Genomic DNA, 21,417 nt, shown 5'->3' with positions numbered 1-21,417 from the left:
CCAAATTTTCCGGTCCATAGGGTGCACCGGATTATAAGGCGCACTGCCGTGGATTGTCTATTTTCGACCTTTTTTCATACAAAAGGCGCTCCGGATTATAGGGCGCATTAGAGGAGTCATATTATTATATTATTATTTTTCTAAACTGAAAACACTTCCTTGTGGTCTACATAACATGTAATGGTGGTTCTTTGGTCAAAATATTGCATAGATTATGTTTTACAGATCATTTTCAAGCCGCTTTCTGACAGTCGCTTTCGGATGCGCCGTTTTGTGGGCGGTCTTATTTACGTGGCTGGGTCTTCTCCCCGTAATCTTTGTTGTAGCGGTGTAGCGTGCAAGGACGGGAGTGGAAGAAGTGTCAAAAGATGGAGCTAACTGTTTTAATGACATTGAGACTTTACTTAAATCAATAACGGAGCAGCATCTCCTCATCCGGAAACAACAACAAGGCCGGAAATGTGTCCCGTGAAAAAGCGTCCAACCGTAACTCTAATAACTAAAGTTCCTTGGGTGAATAATGTAAACTCACTACACCGGTATGTTTTGGCGCTTTCATGGTGAGTTTACTGAAAGTTATAAGTAAGAACTGTACACTACTTTATATTAAAAATGCAACAGCTGAGGATGAATGTTCCATAACAAGAAGATACAGAAAAAGAAGAAGCTTATCGACTACAGTGTTGGCACGTACTACAAAGGCGGACGCGCACAATTTTTCAGGATTTATGCAGATCTCAAATACATATCAACAGGTACCAGAAAGTAAGAAAAGTTGCTTTTGCATAATATTGCGAAACAAAACGCCAGATAATATGACTTCCTTATATACACACCATAGCAATACTCGTATGTTGAAGCACATCGAACGGTGCAGCCTTCACTTATCTATGTTTGACTGCCATCTACTGGTCACACTTATCACACCATGTGCTTGAAGGTGGGTTAGCTCAACCAAACGTATTACTTACATTAGGCACACCGGGTTATAAGGCGCACTGTCGAGTTTTGAGAAAAATAAATTATTTTAAGCGCGCCTTATAGTCTGGAAAATACGGTAATACAACTATTTTATAATGAACATACTAGGATGAACATTTTACGTTTCATATTTGTTTTAATTTTATGTATCCAAGAAAGTCCCATTGAGATTAAGAATCTCTTTTTGAAGTGTGTACTGCCACAAACATTTACAGGTATACACCAGTATGAGTGGCACTGGGAGCAAGGTGGGTAAAGTGGAATGCCCAAGTACACAATGACAGTGACGAGGCTGGCAGACATTGGATTTGTTCCAGGAACCCTGAAGTTTCTAGTTGACTGCTCCACCATCGAGACCACACTGTCTTATAATCATAATAGCTCAGTAATGTTTTCAAACCATGTTTAACACTGAAGTACTTAGACATTTGTGATATTTGAATTTGACTTAAAGGCCGACTGAAATGCGATTTTCTTATTTAAACGGGGATAGTAGGTCCATGCTATGTGTCATACTTGATCATTTCGCCATATTGACATATTTTTGCTGAAAGGATTTAGTAGAGAACATCGACGATAAAGTTCGCAACTTTTGGTCAGTGATAAAAAAGCCTTGCCTGTACCGGACGTAGCAGACGAGTAGCGTGACGTCACAGGTTGTGGAGCTCCTCACATCTGCACATTGTTTACAATCATGGCCACCAGCAGCGAGAGCGATTCAGACAGAGAAAGCGACGATTTCCCCATTAATTTGAGCGAGGATGAAAAATGTGTGGATGAGGAAAGTGAGAGTGAAGGACTAGAGGGCAGTTGGAGCGATTCAGATAGGGAAGATGCTGTGAGAGGCGGGTGGAACCTGATATTCAGCTGGGAATGTCTAAAACAGTAAATAAACACAAGACATATATATATATATATATATTCTATTAGCCACAACACAACCAGGCTTATATTTAATATGCCACAAATTAATCCCGCATAACAAACACCTCCCCCTCCCGTCCATATAACCCGCCAATACAACTCAAACACCTGCACAACACACTCAATCCCACAGCCCAAAGTACCGTTCACCTCCCCAAAGTTCATACAGCATATATATTTCCCCAAAGTCCCCAAAGTTACGTACGTGACATGCACATAGCAGCACGCACGTACGGGCAAGCGATCAAATGTTTGGAAGCCGCACCTGCATTCGACTCACGGTACCGCGTCTGCGTATCCAACTCAAAGTCCTCCTGGTAAGAGTCTCTGTTGTCCCAGTTCTCCACAGGCCAATGGTAAAGCTTGACTGTCATCTTCCGGGAATGTAAACAATGAAACACCGGCTGTGTTTGTGTTGCTGCAGTCGGCCGCAATACACCGCTTCCCACCTACAGCTTTCTTCTTTGCTGTCTCCATTGTTCATTGAACAAATTGCAAAAGATTCACCAACACAGATGTCCAGAATACTGTGGAATTTTGCGATGAAAACAGACGACTTAATAGCTGGCCACCATGCTGTCCCAAATTGTCCTCTACATTCCGTGACGTCATGCGCTGACGTCATCATACCGAGACGTTTTCAGCAGGATATTTTGCGCGAAATTTAAAATTGCACTTTAGTAAGCTAACCCAGCCGTATTGGCATGTGTTGCAATGTTAAGATTTCATCATTGATATATAAACTATCAGACTGCGTGGTCAGTAGTAGTGGGTTTCAGTAGGCCTTTAATGTTAGTATAATGAAAATGTTACAAAAGCACTATAAAAAGTTTATTTTCTTTAAAAAGCATTGCAATACTTTTTTTCCTATATCTTTATGGGCAAGTTTAATAATGTCCAATAACTCAAGTACTTTCTGTATTTCTAAATTTGAAACATTCATACCAATCTAAAAGTCGATTTGATGCTTAATGGACTATCCATTTTCAAGAGAAGGTTCAGTCTCAATTACAGAATGTTGTAATTGTAGTACTTCAGTACCTAAAATGGGACCTGGTAAATGTGTGCTGCACAAAAAGTTATGGTCTTACAGTGGAAAACTTGTGACAGCATATTCTAAGAGCTGTATTATTATCGAGGGAGTACAGCAGATTTAAAAGTACAATCCGCAAATGCAATGTTACTATTTCCCTGTTTCAACTGATTTCTTTACATTAATTTCCCAAATGAATCTACATTCTGGACAACTTGAGCAAAACAAATCGCAGCAGAAACAACAATGTTCATAAGCTCTTTATAAATAAAGTTGATTTGATTTGATTTGATTCGAAGGAAGTTTCTTTGTATAAGAGTCCAAGGTGCTATAAAAAATACCCACACCCACTTTAAATCATAACCCATGAATCAGAGTTAAATGAACACAATTCAACCTAAGGTGAGAACAACACATAATCATTAGTTTAATTTTAGAAAACATGCACCGTTAAGTTCAAAATTCAAAACTTGACGGAGCGCTCCGAGTTATAAATAATTATTGATTTGACATAACTAAAATAAGCTGTCATGTTTTACAGTGCACACTTAAAAATCCAACATAGAAAAACACTCAATGGCACAATCAATTTAAAGAGAACACACTAATCCGAGCACTTTCAGAACGGTGTCTGCTAATGTTGGCCAAAAAGCGTAGTGTCACCATGACGCCTCAGTAAGTACGATAAATAGATTGTATGTATAAAGCGCTTTTCACAGATAAAAATCACAAAGTGCTGTACAAAACATGGGTAAATTAAAACAATTTAAATTAAAACAACAGGGGCAACATCACAAAAAAGGATAACATAGCGCATAATAAAAAGTTCATTCATTAAAAGCTTTTCGAAAAAGCAAAGTCTTCAAAAATGTTATATAGAGTCTACACCAGGGGTGTCAAAGTAATTTTAGATCGGGGCCACATGGAGAAAATATACTACCAAGTGGGTAGTATATAACTCCCAAAATAAAGACAACTTCCGATTGTTTTCTTTGTTTAAAAATAGAACAAGCACATTCTGAAATTGTACAAATCATGTTGTTGTTGTTTTTTACACTCACATGTTGTGGTTAATAGTATTCTATCTTTATTTGTCATTATTTATATTTTCTGAATAAATTATGTAATAATGTTCATCAGTCAACTCATTGGTGTTAATTTTCAATCTATCAAGATAAAAAAAGTATATCAAAATTAAATTACAGTATGTTATTTATGTAGATTGATCATTTTCCTCGACTGATGTACTAACATAATGTGGTTTATTTTGTACATATGTAGCATCATCTATAAGATACAAAGAATTGCTATTGCGACATCCAGTGGACACATTTAGAACAGCTGTTTCTTTCATTCAAAAATTTCAGGTACATTTTTATACTTCGCAAACTCATCCCGTGGCCCGGATAAAACCTACAAAGGATAGTCGCGGTGCATCCTCCGAATACAATAAAAAGGAGGGCGCATTCGTTGGCTACATTTGGAGAAGCCTTCGAATTTGAATGAATTGGGACAGCCTTCGCGCAGCGTTGTGACGTAAGCAGCCTTCAAATTCGCCCTTCGAAGGATACAGACCCTGAATTGGAACACAGCTATTGACTGATGAAACACAGCCCGAAGGTTTCTGAGGCTGGTTTTGATGCACCGAGAGTACCAAGGGAGTTCTTTATCAGGCAAATATTTGTATATTTTATGTTATCATTTTGTTAGAATGTACCTGAAGGAAATGAAAAAGATAGAGATATCGGCAGGCCCAGGCCGATATTATCGGCCGATAAATGCGTTAAAATGTAATATCGGAAATTATCGGTATCGTTTTTTTAATTTTTTTATTATCGGTATCTTTTTTTTAATTTTTTTTTTTATTAAATCAACATAAAAAACACAAGATACACTTACAATTAGTGCACCAACCCAAACCCCCCCCCCCCCCCCCATTTACACTCATTCACACAAAAGGGTTGTTTCTTTCTGTTAATAATATTCTGGCTCCTACATTATATATCAATATATATCAATACAGTCTGCAAGGGATACAGTCCGTAAGCACACACGATTGTGCGTGCTGCTGGTCCACGAATAGTACTAACCTTTAACAGTTAATTTTACTAATTTGCATTACTAATTTCTATGTAACTGTTTTTAGATTGTTTTACATTATTTTTTATTCAATAAAATGTTTTTAATTTATTTCTTATTTAATTTTATTAATTTTTTTTAAAAGTACCTTATCTTCACCATACCTGGTTGTCCTAATTAGGCATAATAATGTGTTAATTCCACGACTGTATATATCGGTTGATATCGGTATCGGTAATTAAAGAGTTGGACAATATCGGAATATCGGATATCGGCAAAAAGCCATTATCGGACATCCCTAGAAAAAGACAACCAATTTTTGATACAGGACACACAATCCAAGAACTCTGATAAGAAGTCAAACTCCGAATCATTGAAGGAGCAATACAGTTGAATGTCAACTGCATAGAAAATATGAAAAACATTTTCAAAACTACGGATCAAACGACAAAGGGGCATTAGGTACAACAAAAATAAAACAGGCCCCAAAGCAGAGCCCTGGGCAACTCCACATGACAGGTCGGACACGTTGGTCATTACATCATTAAAAGTAACCATTTCCGTTAAGGAAAACAAATAGAATTCGGGTCTTGCCAGTGCTTTGGAACGGGCATGTTGATTGCAGGTTAGCCCCTCTGCTGGGCCCGTCAGGTGGGCTTTGAAGAATGAGCAAATGGCAAATAAAGGAGTGCGTGACAGATCAGCAGATGGGGAATAGTCACTATAATCGGTGCCATGCAGCTGTGGATGCCGATAACACGTTCCAGGGAAAGGGGGAAGGGGCTCTGAAAATAAAGGACTTTAATCCCAGCCATGCTTTATAAAGTACAGGATTTGCTAAGCCTAATTGCACTTCAGTTGTCAGAGGGATTGAACACGTTACAATGCAAATTACAAATATACAGTGTTTAAAATGTGCTTCACAGTATAATGACATGGCTTCAGTGTTTGGTTGCAAATATTGGTTTTCCTTTTTTGCACGGAAATACTTGAATCAAACAGTATTTACATATGTTCATACTGTATATATTGCCTGCACGGTATGTAATGTCACCATGTACACCGCATTGGCTTTTGTCCAGAACTAGTTTTGAACGCACTTGACAAAGCTCTTGTCATATGTACGTTATTGGCTTTTCATGTCACCAATAAGCCCAAGGCTGTCAGACCTTCTGAAATGAGAAGCTGAGCTAGGATCCAAGAATTGTGTCCAAACAAAATGCGCAGAGAGCTGGTGGCCAGATCTGTAACAATGGCTCTGTCTATCTCCTGCAAAGGCTGCAAAGCTGTTACGCCGGCTGCCAAAACCACTTCAACTGGCGGCGCTCTTCAGCCAGGGTCCTTGAGAATAGGTTGGAGCACCATTATGAGGCAGAGACTTAACTGTGAGAGGAACAAGCTTGCAAAATTCATAACAAAAATGTAAATCCACTTGACTTTAGGATCATGTTATTAATTTGTGAACGAGACCGAAAACTGATGTTTTCCCACCCTAGAAACTTTAATTGCAGAAAAGCATTAGAACGGAGCGATAATAGTCCTCTGTTGTTGCCGAAACTTTCTTGACGTATGGATGCTCTAAAAAAATGGGGACAGGGCATTTAAGTGTAGCACTCAACACCTGTATGTGTGATGTGTGTGTGGGAGGTGGAAAATACACACATAGGCTTGAGAGGGCTTTTGTGCAATAGCGCAATGGAAGTGTTTATATTTTCTACATACGTTTAGCAGTGAATGTTAAATGAAGAGGGTTGTGGGCTCGTAGTTACAATTTGAGAGCATTCAAGTTTGTAGAAAATGTGACTGAATCCCTTACAGTAATTTAGCAACAAAGAAAATGTTTTTATTGCTGGTTGTCACTAATCACATTTTCCACATTGTGTGAGTTGCAATATCATAACATTGAGCATTGCAAGGATCTTAAAGTCAAACTTTAGTCTTGTGCAAGAGGTATTTTTTATTTTTGTAAAAGGAGTTTTATACTATTCACAAAAGGTTGAATAGGCCCGGTCATCCCACGGATGATACCGTGTGGTATCATCCAAAACTGATGTGAAGCATTCAAACAGAAGAATAAGTGATTATTACATTTTACCAGAAGTGTAGATAGAACATGTTAAAAGAAAAAGTGAAGTGAATTATATTTATATAGCGCTTTTCTCTAGTGACTCAAAGCGCTTTACATAGTGAAACCCAATATCTAAGTTACATTTAAACCAGTGTGGGTGGCACTGGGAGCAGGTGGGTAAAGTGTCTTGCCCAAGGACACAACGGTAGTGACTAGGATGGCGGAAGTGGGGATCGAACCTGCAACCCTCAAGTTGCTGGCACGGCCGCTCTACCAACCGAGCTATATCGCAGATATATATATATATATATATATATATATATATATATATATACCGATATATATATATATATATATATATATATATAAAAAGATATTAACAGTATATGAACAAGTAGATTAATAATTTAATAATAATTTGTCTACCGCTTGTCCTTAATAATGTTGACAAAATAATAGAATGGAAAATGTCATAATATGTTACTGCATATGTCAGCAGCTAAATTAGGAGCCTTTGTTTGCTTACTTACTAATAAAAGACAAGTATGTTGTATGTTCACTATTTTATTTAAGGACAAACTTGCAATAAGAAACATATGTTTAATGTATCCTAAGATTTTTTGTTACAATAAAGCCAATAATAAAAAAAATTGTGGTCCCCTTTATTTAGAAAAGTATCGAAATACATTTTGGTACTGGTACCAAAATATTGGTATCGGGACAACACTAATACACAGAAACAGAAAATTAAGTTTGGTGCAGATAAACTGTATTGTGTAGAACAAAATATTTACAACAGAAAAAGGAAAACATTTTCAAAACCCAAAATATTTACGACTGCAGTTAGAGATTGGTTGATAAGTGCACTTCAAAAGTTATTGGTTGGATTGGAATTGAACAACAAAACTTGTGTCACACAACAGAAAGTATGTACAGTCCTGAGTACAGAACTGATGCAACGACCCACGAGGGTTTGGTGGTGAGGTTGTATTGAATATCCAAGGGTTATTGTTAGAAGGAGTGAGTGGGATTATGCACCGGAGTTAATAGAGTGTATGGGGGGACAGGCTGTGGCAGCCTTTCTTACCAGACCAGTAGTTTCTGCTAGTTATTAGGTGGACACAGTAGCCCCCAGCTCTCTGTTCCAGCTCGCCATGGATTGGTTCCAAATAGAAACACCTGGCCTGCAGTACAAGAACAAGACCAGTAAAGTATCTGAATTAGCACTAAAGGCTTATTTAACTTTAGCTTTTATACTCAAATTCCACGTGTACATTCTTAAATAGTCATAATAAATGCAATAAACATCAAGTGCTTGACAAACCAGTGCTATAGTGTGCTATATAGCCTGCACATTTACATTCAATAAATAATCCAACAGTACTGTGTAATCTGCTTACCTTTGTGCATGTTAACACACTGCATCTCAGAGTAAATTCATAAAGTATAAGTCAAAATAACAGACTTTACTATAAACAGGAAATGAACTGAAACCTATTCTAGCAAATTGATGCTAATGCTAACGCTAATGCTAATGCTAGGCGCCGCTAGCATAGCATGTAGCATTGTCATTTATTTCATTCATTGCTCAACAGTTCCTCTATTTAAGTCAGGAAGCACTACAAGGTTAAAATAAGCACAACCGTGTAAATGAAATGCAAGAGTGAATATTTGTTCAAGTTGAATAGAGACACAAACCTGTCCACAGGTATGGGCTGGCTCCCCCACTCCTCTGAATGAGGAAGACGCGATTGGCTCAGCGCGATCACATGACAGGGAGGGGCGAGAGGTCACATGACATGCACCACACCTGTGATTTAAAGGGACAGGACACAGAACCATTATACAAACGCCTTGTATATTTGCAGATTTTAACCTGGGTTACACAATTGCATACTAAAATTATCTGCCATTCCTAATAATAAGTAGTGTATAGTTCTAACTTATTTAAATGATAAATGATAAATGGGTTGTACTTGTATAGCGCTTTTCTACCTTCAAGGTACTCAAAGCGCTTTGTGTTAATAGACTCAATGCAGATGCACTAAAAACTACAACAAGGCTGACGGGGAGAAGACACATTGGCACATTAATAAGACTGCCCATAAAAAAGGTGCATTCAGAAAGCGGCTTGAAGATGAGTTAGTTTCAGTTTATTTCAAACATGCATACAATACAATGTAATCAACGTTCCCTCTAAGGTGCGCGCCTGCGCAATTGCGCACTGCTCAAGCGTCCTCTGCGCACAGCAAATATATGCCGCGCACCAAATCAAATCCCATCTGAATTCTAAACAAAATAAACACATTTATTCTGTGTAATTTTGAAATACAACTCTGAGTGACAGTGACAACAAGCCGCCCTAACGGTGTTCGTCAACACCGTTCAAATATAGTAACGTCTATCGAGATGCTTCGAGGACAGGAATTATATCGATCACTTTATTGAGCAAAACTGTTTATATTCGGCCATAACCACACCAAAAACATGAGTGAAAAACTTCTATCTCGAAAAACTAGTCATTTTCTGCCGTACAAACCAGGCCAAAACCAACTTGTCATCTGTCACCAACACGCATAGCACTAAGCCACTGGTGCGTTTATGGCCACACAAAACGTCGGACAACTCAAACACCACACAAAGTTACACTATGACTCCTCAGTCATACGTGTGCTTATTCTACTGTCATTTATTGTTAATGTTAATTAATAAATAAAAATGTGTTCTATTTTATCCACTAGCGACGCTGACATTATTATTCATGCGTTCGCTACGTCTCGTCTCGATTACTGTAACGTATTATTTTCGGGTCTCCCTATGTCTAGCATTAAAAGATTACAGTTGGTACAAAATACGGCTGCTAGACTTTTGACAAGAACAAGAAAATTTGATCATATTAGGCCTATACTGGCTCACCTGCACTGGCTTCCTGTGCACTTAAGATGTGACTTTAAGGTTTTACTACTTACGTATAAAATACTACACAGTCTAGCTCCATTCTATCTTGCTGATTGTATTGTACCATATGTCCCGGCAAGAAATCTGCGTTCAAAGAACTCCGGCTTATTAGTGATTTTCAGAGCCCAAAAAAAGTCTGCGGGCTATAGAGCATTTTCTATTCGGGCTCCAGTACTCTGGAATGCCCTCCCGGTAACAGTTAGAGATGCTACCTCAGTAGAAGCATTTAAGTCCCATCTTAAAACTCATTTGTATACTCTAGCCTTTAAATAGCCCCCCTTTTTTAGACCAGTTGATCTGCCGTTTCTTTTCCCTTCTCCTCTGCTCCCCCCTCTCCCATGTGGAGGGGGAGACACACAGGTCCGGTGGCCATGGATGAAGTGCTGGCTGTCCAGAGTCGGGACCCGGGGTGGACCGCTCGCCTGTGCATCGATTGGGAACATCTCTGCGCTGCTGACCCGTCTCCGCTCAGGATGGTTTCCTGCTGGCCCCACTATGGACTGGACTCTTACTATTATGTTGGATCCACTATGGACTGGACTCTCACAATATTATGTCAGACCCACTCGACATCCATTGCATTCGGTCTCCCCTAGAGGGGGGGGGGGGTTTACCCACATATGCGGTCCTCTCCAAGGTTTCTCATAGTCATTCACATCGACGTCCCACTGGGGTGAGTTTTTCCTTGCCCTTATGTGGGCTCTGTACCGAGGATGTCGTTGTGGCTTGTGCAGCCCTTTGAGACACTTGTGATTTAGGGCTATATAAATAAACATTGATTGATGATTGATTGATAATTTATTTATATTAACCATGAAATGTTGTTACTAGAGAAAGTTACAGGAATGCACACTTCATCCTATGCTTACATATCATTGTGCAACATGAGGATGTTTAAGGGGAACTAAATGTGATCTCTGAAAGGGGTACAAATGATTTCCAAAGCAGGACCTCCACCCAGACATATTGTACAATACTAATCCATAGTTTATGAAAAACAAGATTTATTTTATTTTCATTACAAGTGGGCCAAATCACTAATATTACAAGATTATCTCATGAAAATGACTCCTCTCATTTGAGTGTTATTATTAGAGATGTCGATAAATGCGTTAAAATGTAATATCGGAAATTATCGGTATCGTTTTTTTTTATTATCGGTATCGGGGTTTTTTTGTTGTTGTTTTTTTTTTTTTTTATTAAATCAACATAAAAAACACAAGATACACTTACAATTAGTGCACCAACCCAAAAAACCTTCCTCCCCCATTCACACTCATTCACACAAAAGGGTTGTTTCTTTCTGTTATTAATATTCTGGTTCCTACATTATATATCAATATATATCAATACAATCTGCAAGGGATACAGTCCGTAAGCACACATGATTGTGCGTGCTGCTGGTCCACTAATAGTACTAACCTTTAACACTTAATTTTACTCATTTTCATTAATTACTAGTTTCAATGTAGCTGTTTTTATATTGTTTTACTTTCTTTTTTATTCAAGAAAATGTTTTTAATTTATTTATCTTATTTTATTTTTATTTTTTTAAAGTACCTTATCTTCACCATACCTGGTTGTCCAAATTAGGCATAATAATGTGTTAATTCCACGACTTTATATATCGGTTTATATCAGTATCGGTCGATATCGGTATTGGTAATCAAAGAGTTGGACAATATCGGAATATCGGATATCGGCAAAAAAGCCATTATCGGACATCCCTAGTTATTATAAAAGATTGGTTTGAGACAGGTGTGCTGCTGGTATTGCCACGTGTGATGTTGCTCACATGTGCTCCACTGAATGCTCAGGGAGTTTTTGTGTTTGCTCAGACACATGAACAATTAGAGGGAACATTAAATGTAATGCATAACATATTTCCAGTTGTTTCATTACGGCATTTCCGAAAAGGAGTAGGATGAAGCAGAGCTTATTTAATCCTACCTCTTTTAATATCATCGCAATCTTATCCCATTTCTTTGTTCTCTGTTCGCAACAGAACAGTGAATAAATTAATAAATAGGTAAACACATTTAATATACCATAAGAAAGTAAACAAATATTAAAATACATAAATACATATTAGACATATAAACATATACACAATATTTAAAGTTCTCATAAATAGTTAAGTTTGGTTCACGTAGGAGATGAATGATATTATCAAAAAAAATTATCTTAGATCATTCTTGAATGCTGTCATACTTTGTTCTCAGCTTATTCTTAGAAATGTGTTTTCGTCATCAATGTTCCTCTTGTAGTTTTCTTCATTGATTATAAAAAACGGCAGATGATCACTGATGTCGGATATTAGCAGACCACTTGTAATATTATTATCAAAAACATAAGTAAAAAATATTATCAATAAGTGTGGTGCTGTGTCCTGAGATTCTGCTTGGCCTTGTGATTTTAGGATATAAACTCAGATTATTTATTGTTTCTGTAAAGTCACCTATGGACTTTTGTTTGTTATGATTCAAGAGGTCAATGTTGAAGGGTCTACATAAGAAAGTAATTTTTTGACTGATTTCAGTAAAAGTTGCCTTAATCCAGTTTTCCGGGTGGTGTCTCCCCCTCCACTCTCAGACACTGCGCGGATCAGCTGGCTCCTGTCTTCACTGACATTTTTAACACCTCTCTGGAGCTATGCCGCGTGCTGTCCTGCTTTAAGACCTCCACCATTGTCCCTGTCCCCAAGAAAGCACGGATCACAGGTCTTAATGATTACAGGCCGGTTGCGCTGACGTCTGTAGTCATGAAGTCCTTTGAGCGCTTGGTCCTTCCCCACCTCAAGGACTTCACCGCCCCCCCTCCTGGACCCACTTCAGTTCGCCTACAGAGCCAACAAGTCTGTGGATGATGCAGTGAACCTGGCCCTCCACTTCATCCTGGAGCATCTGGACTCCCCAGGAACCTACGCTAGGATCCTGTTTGTAGACTTAAGCTCTGCCTTCAACACCATCCTCCCTGGACTGCTACGAGACAAGCTCTACCAGCTCAGCGTGCCCGAGTCCCTCTGCAGTTGGATCAATGACTTCCTGACAGACTGAAGACAGCACGTGCAGCTGGGGAAGATTGTCTCGGACAGTCGAACCACGAACACTGGTACTCAACAGGGCTGTGTACTTTCCCCCTGGCTCTTCTCCCTGTATACAAAAGGCTGCACCTCCAGTCACCAGTCCGTAAAGCTGCTCAAGTTTGCGGATGACACTACCCTCATCAGGCTCATCTCAGATGGCGATGAGTCCGCCTACAGGAGAGAAGTGGATCGGCTGGTGTCCTGGTGTAGCCTCAACAACCTGGAGCTGAACACCCAGAAAACAGTGGAGATGATTATGGACTTCAGGAAAGTCACAGCCCCACCATCCCCCCTCACCCTGATTGACTCTCCCACCCCCGTATCCATTGTGGACTCCTTCCGTTTCTTGGGCACCACCATCACCCAGGACCTCAAGTGGGAGCCGACCATCAGCTCCCTCATCAAGAAGGCCCAGCAGAGGATATACTTCCTGCGGCAGCTGAGGAAACTTAAGGTGCCGACCGAGATGCTGGTGCAGTTTTACTCAGCCATCATCGAGTCCATCCTCACCTCCGCCATCACCGTGTGGTTTCCCGGCGCCACAGTCTAGGATAAGCATCAACTGAAGCGCATCGCACGTGCTGCTGAGAAGATGATTGGCTGCAAGCTCCCATCCCTCCAGGACCTGTTCTCCTCCAGGACCAGGAGGCTTGTGGGTCGGATCACAGCTGACTCTTCTCACCCTGGACACAAACTATTCTCCCCTCTCCCCTCAGGCAGGAGACTACGGTCCATCAAGACCCACACCTCCCGCCACCTGAACAGTTTTTTTCCCCTCGGCCATCAGACGCATGAACAATAACAAGATCTGATAGCTCAATCAATCAATAAATCAATGTTTATTTATATAGCCCTAAATCACAAGTGTCTCAAAGGGCTGCACAAGCCACAACGACATCCTCGGTACAAAGCCCACATAAGGGCAAGGAAAAACTCACCCCAGTGGGACGTCGATGTGAATGACTATGAGAAACCTTGGAGAGGACCGCAGATGTGGGTAACCCCCCCCTCTAGGGGAGACCGAATGCAATGGATGTCGAGTGGGTCTGACATAATATTGTGAGAGTCCAGTCCATAGTGGATCCAACATAATAGTAAGAGTCCAGTCCATAGTGGGGCCAGCAGGACACCATCCCGAGCGGAGACGGTTCAGCAGCGCAGAGATGTTCCCAGCCGATGCACAGGCGAGCGGTCCACCCCGGGTCCCAACTCTGGACAGCCAGCACTTCATCCATGGCCACCGGACCTGTGCCCACCCCCCTCCACAAGGAAGAGGGGAGCAGAGGAGAAAAGAAAAGAAACGGCAGATCAACTGGTCTAAAAGGGGGGCTATTTAAAGGCTAGAGTATACAAATGAGTTTTAAGATGGGACTTAAATGCTTCTACTGAGGTAGCATCTCTAATTGTTACCGGGAGGGCATTCCATAGTACTGGAGCCCGAATAGAAAACGCTCTATAGCCCACAGACTTTTTTTGGGCTCTGAAAATCACTAATAAGCCGGAGTTCTTTGAACGCAGATTTCTTGCCGGGACATATGGTACAATACAATCGACAAGATAGGACGGAGCTAGACCGTGTAGTATTTTATACGTAAGTAGTAAAACCTTAAAGTCACATCTTAAGTGCACAGGAAGCCAGTGCAGGTGAGCCAGTATAGGCGTAATATGATCAAACTTTCTTGTTCTTGTCAAAAGTCTAGCAGCCGCATTTTGTACCAATTGTAGTCTTTTAATGCTAGACATAGGGAGACCCGAAAATAATACGTTACAGTAGTCGAGACGAGACGTAACGAACGCATGAATAATGATCTCAGCGTCGCTAGTGGATAAAATAGAACGAATTTTAGCGATATTACGGAGATGAAAGAAGGCCGTTTTAGTAACACTCTTAATGTGTGATTCAAAGGAGAGAGTTGGGTCGAAGATAATACCCAGATTCTTTACTGATTCGCCTTGTGTAATTGTTTGGTTGTCAAATGTTAAGGTGGTATTATTAAATAAATGTCGATGTTTAGCAGGACCGATAATCAGCATTTCCGTTTTCTTGGCGTTGAGTTGCAAGAAGTTAGCGGACATCCATTGTTTAATTTCATTAAGACACGCCTCCAGCTGACTACAATCCGGCGTGTTGGTCAGCTTTAGGGGCATGTAGAGTTGGGTGTCATCGGCATAACAATGAAAGCTAACACCGTATTTGCGTATGATGTCGCCTAGCGGCAACATGTAAATACTACAGAGTGCAGGGCCAAGAACCGAACCCTGAGGAACTCCGCACGTTACCTTAACATAGTCCGAGGTCACATTATTATGGGAGACGCACTGCATCCTGTCAGTAAGATAAGAGTTAAACCACGACAAAGCTAAGTCTGACATACCAATACGTGTTTTGATACGCTCTAATAAAATATTATGATCGACGGTATCGAAAGCAGCGCTAAGATCAAGAAGCAGCAACATAGATGACGCATCAGAATCCATCGTTAGCAGTAGATCATTAGTCATTTTTGCGAGGGCTGTCTCCGTAGAGTGATTTTCCCTGAAACCGGATTGAAAAGGTTCACAGAGATGGTTAGACACTAAGTGTTCATTTAGCTGCTGTGCGACAATTTTTTCGAGGATTTTTGAAATAAAGGGAAGGTGGGACACCGGTCGGTAGTTTACCATAAGGTCAGGATCAAGGTTAGGTCTTTTGAGCAGAGGATGAATAACCGCTTTCTTGAATGCTAGGGGAACAGTGCCAAAGGAAAGTGATAAGTTTATTATATTTAGCACTGATGGATCTAATAATACAAAAAGCTCCTTGATAAATTTCCCAGGAAGTGGGTCAAGTAAACATGTTGTTTGTTTTATCCCACTTACACGCCGTAATAGTTCCTCTAATGTTATTTCATCAAAAAGAGAGAGACTATTTTGTATTGCAGTATCCGTCGTAGATACATTTGTATCTGTGTTAATAGAAACCAGATGTAGCTGTGATGCGTTGTCTTTAATCTCCTTTCTAATGAGTTCAATTTTCTTATTAAAGAAATTCATAAAGTCATCTGCCGAGTGGGTGGAGCTATTGGGAGGAGTCCCTTGTTGGGTTAGCGATGCTACTGTACTAAACAAAAATTTAGGGTCGTTTTTGTTGAGGCGGATGAGATTTGAGTAATATTTAGCTTTAGCTAAGGTAAGCATGTGTTTATACGATATTAAACTATCACTCCATGCTTGATGGAAAACCTCAAGCTTGGTCGCGCGCCATTTGCGTTCCAACTTTCTACATGATAGTTTATGAGCTCTGGTTTCTTCTGTAAACCATGGGGTGCGCCTTTTAGGGGCCCTTTTTTGTTTTAGCGGTGCTATATTATCAATGGTTTTGTGCAGGGCATTGTCAAAGTTGTTAGTTAGGTTATCAATAGAGCCGACATAATTTGGGAATGGTGCCATTACCGAAGGCAGTAGGTCAGCAAGAGTCATCATTGTGGCAGCATTAATGTTGCAGCTGCTATAGCAGTTATTATTATTATTAGTTTGTTGACAATGAGTCAGAACTTCGAATTTTATAAGGTAATGATCGGACATTACTTTAGTATACGGGAGTACCATAACTTTGGAGGTGGTGACACCCCTGACCAGCACTAGATCTATCGTATTACCGTTGCGATGCGTAGGTTCATTTATTATTTGTGTAAGACCACAGCTATCAATTATAGTCTGGAGCGCCACGCACTGAGGGTCCGATGGGGTATTCATATGGATATTAAAGTCCCCCATTATGATTATATTGTCTGCGTGCGTCATTAGATCAGCAACAAACTCTGAGAATTCATTGATAAAGTCCGAGTAGGGCCCTGGGGGGCGGTAGATAACAGCCATATCGAGAGGCAGCGGTGCGACAGACCTCATAGTAAGCACCTCAAACGATTTGTATTTATTATTTAGGTTAGGGGTAAGGTTAAAGTTTTCATTGTATATTAGTGCGACCCCCCCACCCCTTTTGAGGGGACGGGCAATATGGGCATTCGTATAGTTAGGAGGAGATGCCTCATTTAGCGCAAAAAAATCATCTGGTTTGAGCCAGGTTTCGCTAAGACCAATGACGTTAAGATTGTTGTCTCTAATGACCTCATTAACTAATAACGTTTTGGGAGACAATGATCTTAGGTTTAAACAGCCCAAGTATTGGGCTGTTTTGACGAGTTTTTGTTTAAATTATCCGTAGTAGCAATATTAATAATGTTGCGTTTATTATACGTAGTGCACTTTAAATAGTTTCGACCATATCTAGGAATTGATACGACGGGAATTTTCAGATTGTTTGCTTGATGCTGCGATCGACTGAACGCATCATGATTTGCCACCTCAGTAGAATGCATATCTACCTCTGACACATTCACAACAGAAAACACATTATGTGAGTTGTGTATTATTCTAAGAAAATTGCTATGCGTACAGGAATTATCCAGCCTGGCGCTGGCTAGTTCTAGCTTAACTGACTCCTCACCCGGACTAGCAGGCTCTGTAATTGCCTGTGACCGGGCTTGCTCTAGTGTAGTTAGTCAAATGTGACTTAAACAGTAGTCTATGTTTTTAGGCAGGATGATGGCGCCTTCCTGGTTAGGGTGAAGGCCGTCTCTCATCAGCAACCCTGGTTTGCCCCAGAAAGAGGGCCAATTATCAATAAACGTTAGTCCCTGTTGTCTACAGAAGCTAGCCAGCCACTTGTTAAGCGAGACTAATCTGCTATATCTCTCATCATTGCCTCTCGCAGGCAGGGGGCCAGAGACAATTTCTCGATGCCTGGACATCTGTCTAGCGAGATCACAAGTCCTGGCTATGTTTCTCTTTGTAATCTCTGACTGTCTCACTCTAGTGTCATTGGAGCCAACGTGTACAACTATATTCGCATAACTAGTGGTGCGATTAGCCTGTCGTACGTGTTTACTAGGCCTGTTGCGAGTTAGCTCCCTAAGATTAGCTTCTATGTCAGGTGCTCTGGCTCCAGGGATACACTTAATTGTGGCTGGTTTGCTAAGCTTTATGTTTTGGGTGATGGAGTCCCCTATGACTAAGGTGTGGTGCCCGGTAGACTGGGGTGTAGGACTAGCTAAAGAGCTAAATCTATTATGCGTCTCAACCGGTACACCGTAGCTTGTAGGCCGCTTAGGACTACTACAGGCTGGGCTAGTTAGCTCGCTACAGCTAACGCTAGCAGATGTGTCCGCAACATCTAAAGTTACGAGATTACTCTGCTCTAACTGGCGGACACGGCCCTCTAGCAGAGCCAGCCTCTCCGTGAGTAAGGTGCAAGACGCGCAGGAAGCCATACTCACGGTGTTTTCTGTCACCGAGTGAAGTTCTTGCTGTCTTCCGAGAAGTCGTGGTCACGGTGTGCGGGGAGCCACTTCCTTCCGACCAACGACCGGCGCCGCCTTTCTCCGCGCTAGCTTCGTTAGCTTAGCAGCTAGCTGCTAGCTAGCTGCGGGAGGGGTGGTGAGACAGAGATCGGGTGATTTGCAAGTTAAATAGTACCACTAAATATGTTGAGAAAGTAATAAAGAAAGCTGCAGAACAATTAAAAGCACACAAATAGAACGATACTTAGCTTTTTCAAAACAGCGAGCAGTCACGCACGGTGAACCGGAACCGGAAGTCCATAAGAGTGTCTGGCAGCGAACAGTTACAGCTCTTTTTATTACCAAATATGTGTTATATGTGTTTTATGTTGCACGATTGCACCAAGAAAAATTCCTAGTTTGTGAACCTGTTCTCAAACAATGGCAATAAAAACTATTCTGATTCTGATTCTGATTCAACATATCAATGTTTGACTTAGGTGATCTATATATGCAGCTGATTAATATGTTACAAATATATTGTTTTCATGACATATTTCAATGGTTAGACATTCTAAGATATCATCAATAGCTAATGACATATTTTTTACCACTTCGTAGTTTAAGTTCTTCATCACGTGCACAGCTACTTCCCTTCTGTTCTTGTTGGCTCCATTGACATAATTAAGTTCATATCCTTCCAGGTCAAAATAAAACATTTTTTTTGCATCCATCCATGTTTCTGAGGTTGCCATCACTTTGAAGGGTTTGTTGAATTTTTCCAAAAAAACACTTCACGCTGTTGTAGTTTGTATACCAACTTCTGCCGTTTAAGTGAATACTCGACGGTTTGTTGTTGATTTTAAAGTTTTCGTTATATTGTTTGTCTGTATAATAACAAACAATTATTCCTGGTATGAAAGAGAACATTTCTATCTGGATCTATAGTTTTATATAATTCCGGACTATTGTGATCTATGCTGCTGAAGGTTTTCAGTTCCATACTTTCCTGTTCAGCATTCTTTTGTGTTGCTTTCTGAATTTCTATAAGTGTAGACAAATTTGCACTTGAGTACAGATCTTCTTTTCGGTAATCCCTTGAAGCGTTATATAGAGTTGAATGTCAATGTTTGTTTTTCATCAGACTCCTTGTTGGTTTGGTTGCTCTGGGAGTTTCAACATTCGTCAAAATCCTTGATGTCTGGGATTTTGCAGTTGGCGTTCCAAGTTCCCTGAATTTTCCCCCGTTTCCTCAAGTCGCGTGTTTTCTTGGCGATTTCAGCATTGCGTTTAGTGAGGTGCTCATTCATGTACACATTTATGTCCTTCAGCTTTTTTCCCAGCATCAGCAATGCCATTTAGAATTTCCTGTTGGCGAGCTTAATGACGGTGACTGGCATGGTGTTGTTGCCTCTTCTATTCAGTGAAATGCACGCATCAAGGGTGTTAAAGGGGAACATTATCACAATTTCAGAAGGGTTAAAACCATTCAAAATCAGTTCCCAGTGGCTTATTTTATTTTTCGAAGTTTTTTTCAAAATTTTACCCATCACGCAATATCCCTAAAATAAGCTTCAAAGTGCCTGATTTTAACCATCGTTATATACACCCGTCCATTTTCCTGTGACGTCACACAGTAATGCCAATACAAACAAACATGGCGGAAAGAACAGCAAGGAATAGCGACATTAGCTCGGATTCAGACTCGGATTTCAGTGGCTTAAGCGATTCAACAGATTATGCATGTATTGAAACGGAGGCAGGTGTGGAGGCAGGTAGCGAAAACGAAATTGAAGAAGAAACTGAAGCTATTGAGCCATATCGGTTTGAACCGTATGCAAGCGAAACCGACAAAAACGACACGACAGCCAGCGACACGGGAGAAAGCGAGGACGAATTCGGCGATCGCCTTCTAACCAACGATTGGTATGTGTTTGTTTGGCATTAAAGGAAACTAACAACTATGAACTAGGTTTACAGCATATGAAATACATTTGGCAACAACATGCACTTTGAGAGTGCAGACAGCCCAGTTTTCATCAATTAATATATTCTGTAGACATACCCTCATCCGCTCTCTTTTCCTGAAAGCTGATCTGTCCAGTCCAGTTGGAAATGCATCTGCTTTGAGTGTCGCAGGATATCCACACATTCTTGCCATCTCTGTCGTAGCATAGCTTTCGTCGGTAAAGTGTGCGGAACAAACGTCCGATTTCTTGCCACTTTCGCATCTTTGGGCCACTGGTGCAACTTGAATCCGTCCCTGTTTGTGTTGTTACACCCTCCGACAAGACACCGACGAAGCATGATGTCTCCAAGGTACGGAAAACAGTCGAAAAAAACGGAAAATAACAGAGCTGATTTGACTCGGTGTTTGTAATGTGTATGAGAAAATGGTGGATTGCTTTCCGATGTGACGTCACAACGTGATGTCATCGCTGAATAATAGAAAGGCGTTTAATTCGCCAAAATCACCCATTTAGAGTTCGGAAATCGGTTAAAAAATATATATGGTCTTTTTTCTGCAACATCAAGGTATATATTGACGCTTACATAGGTCTGGTGATAATGTTCCCCTTTAATATCCACATAAATTCCTTTTGATTGCAGAAAGTTGACTACTCGTTGCTCCGTTGAAGGAGCGTCCATGTCGTCTGGTTCTCCTCTGTTGTAAACTGCCCTTGCATAGGATCGTGGATTGATATGTAGCCCTGCAATGATGATGTCGTTCAGTCGTCTAAACTGATTCGCTTCCTCTTTGATGTATTCCAAAACACTGATTTCCCCCAGATTGGTGTTATCTTGTTGTCTGGCATTGAGCTGTTGTCTCAATGCAGCCATCTCCTCCCTGAAGTTCTTCAAATAAGTGTTATTTAGTAGCAAGTGTTGGCATTATGCTTCTATCTCCATTTTAATGTTCTCCACAGCACTGCTGTTGTCCCAATGGTTGTTGTCTGCTGTTGTCCCAATG

At 40.5% G+C, this 21,417-nt stretch overlaps 1 protein-coding gene across 1 annotated transcript in view; it reads right to left on the bottom strand.

The window, feature by feature from the left end:
- LOC133605829 (uncharacterized) overlaps positions 1–21,417 on the bottom strand; it is a 217,909-nt gene that overhangs the window by 174,066 nt on the left and 22,426 nt on the right. Inside the window, exons 3-4 of the mRNA XM_072913116.1 lie at positions 8,784–8,895; positions 8,173–8,269 (exon numbers count right to left, since the gene is read on the bottom strand). Coding sequence (XP_072769217.1) covers positions 8,173–8,269; positions 8,784–8,895 — 209 coding nt within the window. The remainder of the gene's footprint in view (positions 1–8,172; positions 8,270–8,783; positions 8,896–21,417) is intronic.

Source organism: Nerophis lumbriciformis, linkage group LG05, assembly GCF_033978685.3.
Source record: "Nerophis lumbriciformis linkage group LG05, RoL_Nlum_v2.1, whole genome shotgun sequence".
In the NCBI taxonomy this organism is placed as follows: Eukaryota; Metazoa; Chordata; class Actinopteri; order Syngnathiformes; family Syngnathidae; genus Nerophis; species Nerophis lumbriciformis.
Note: the sequence above shows the minus strand (reverse complement) of the source record. Positions and strands in the feature narration are given on the sequence as shown.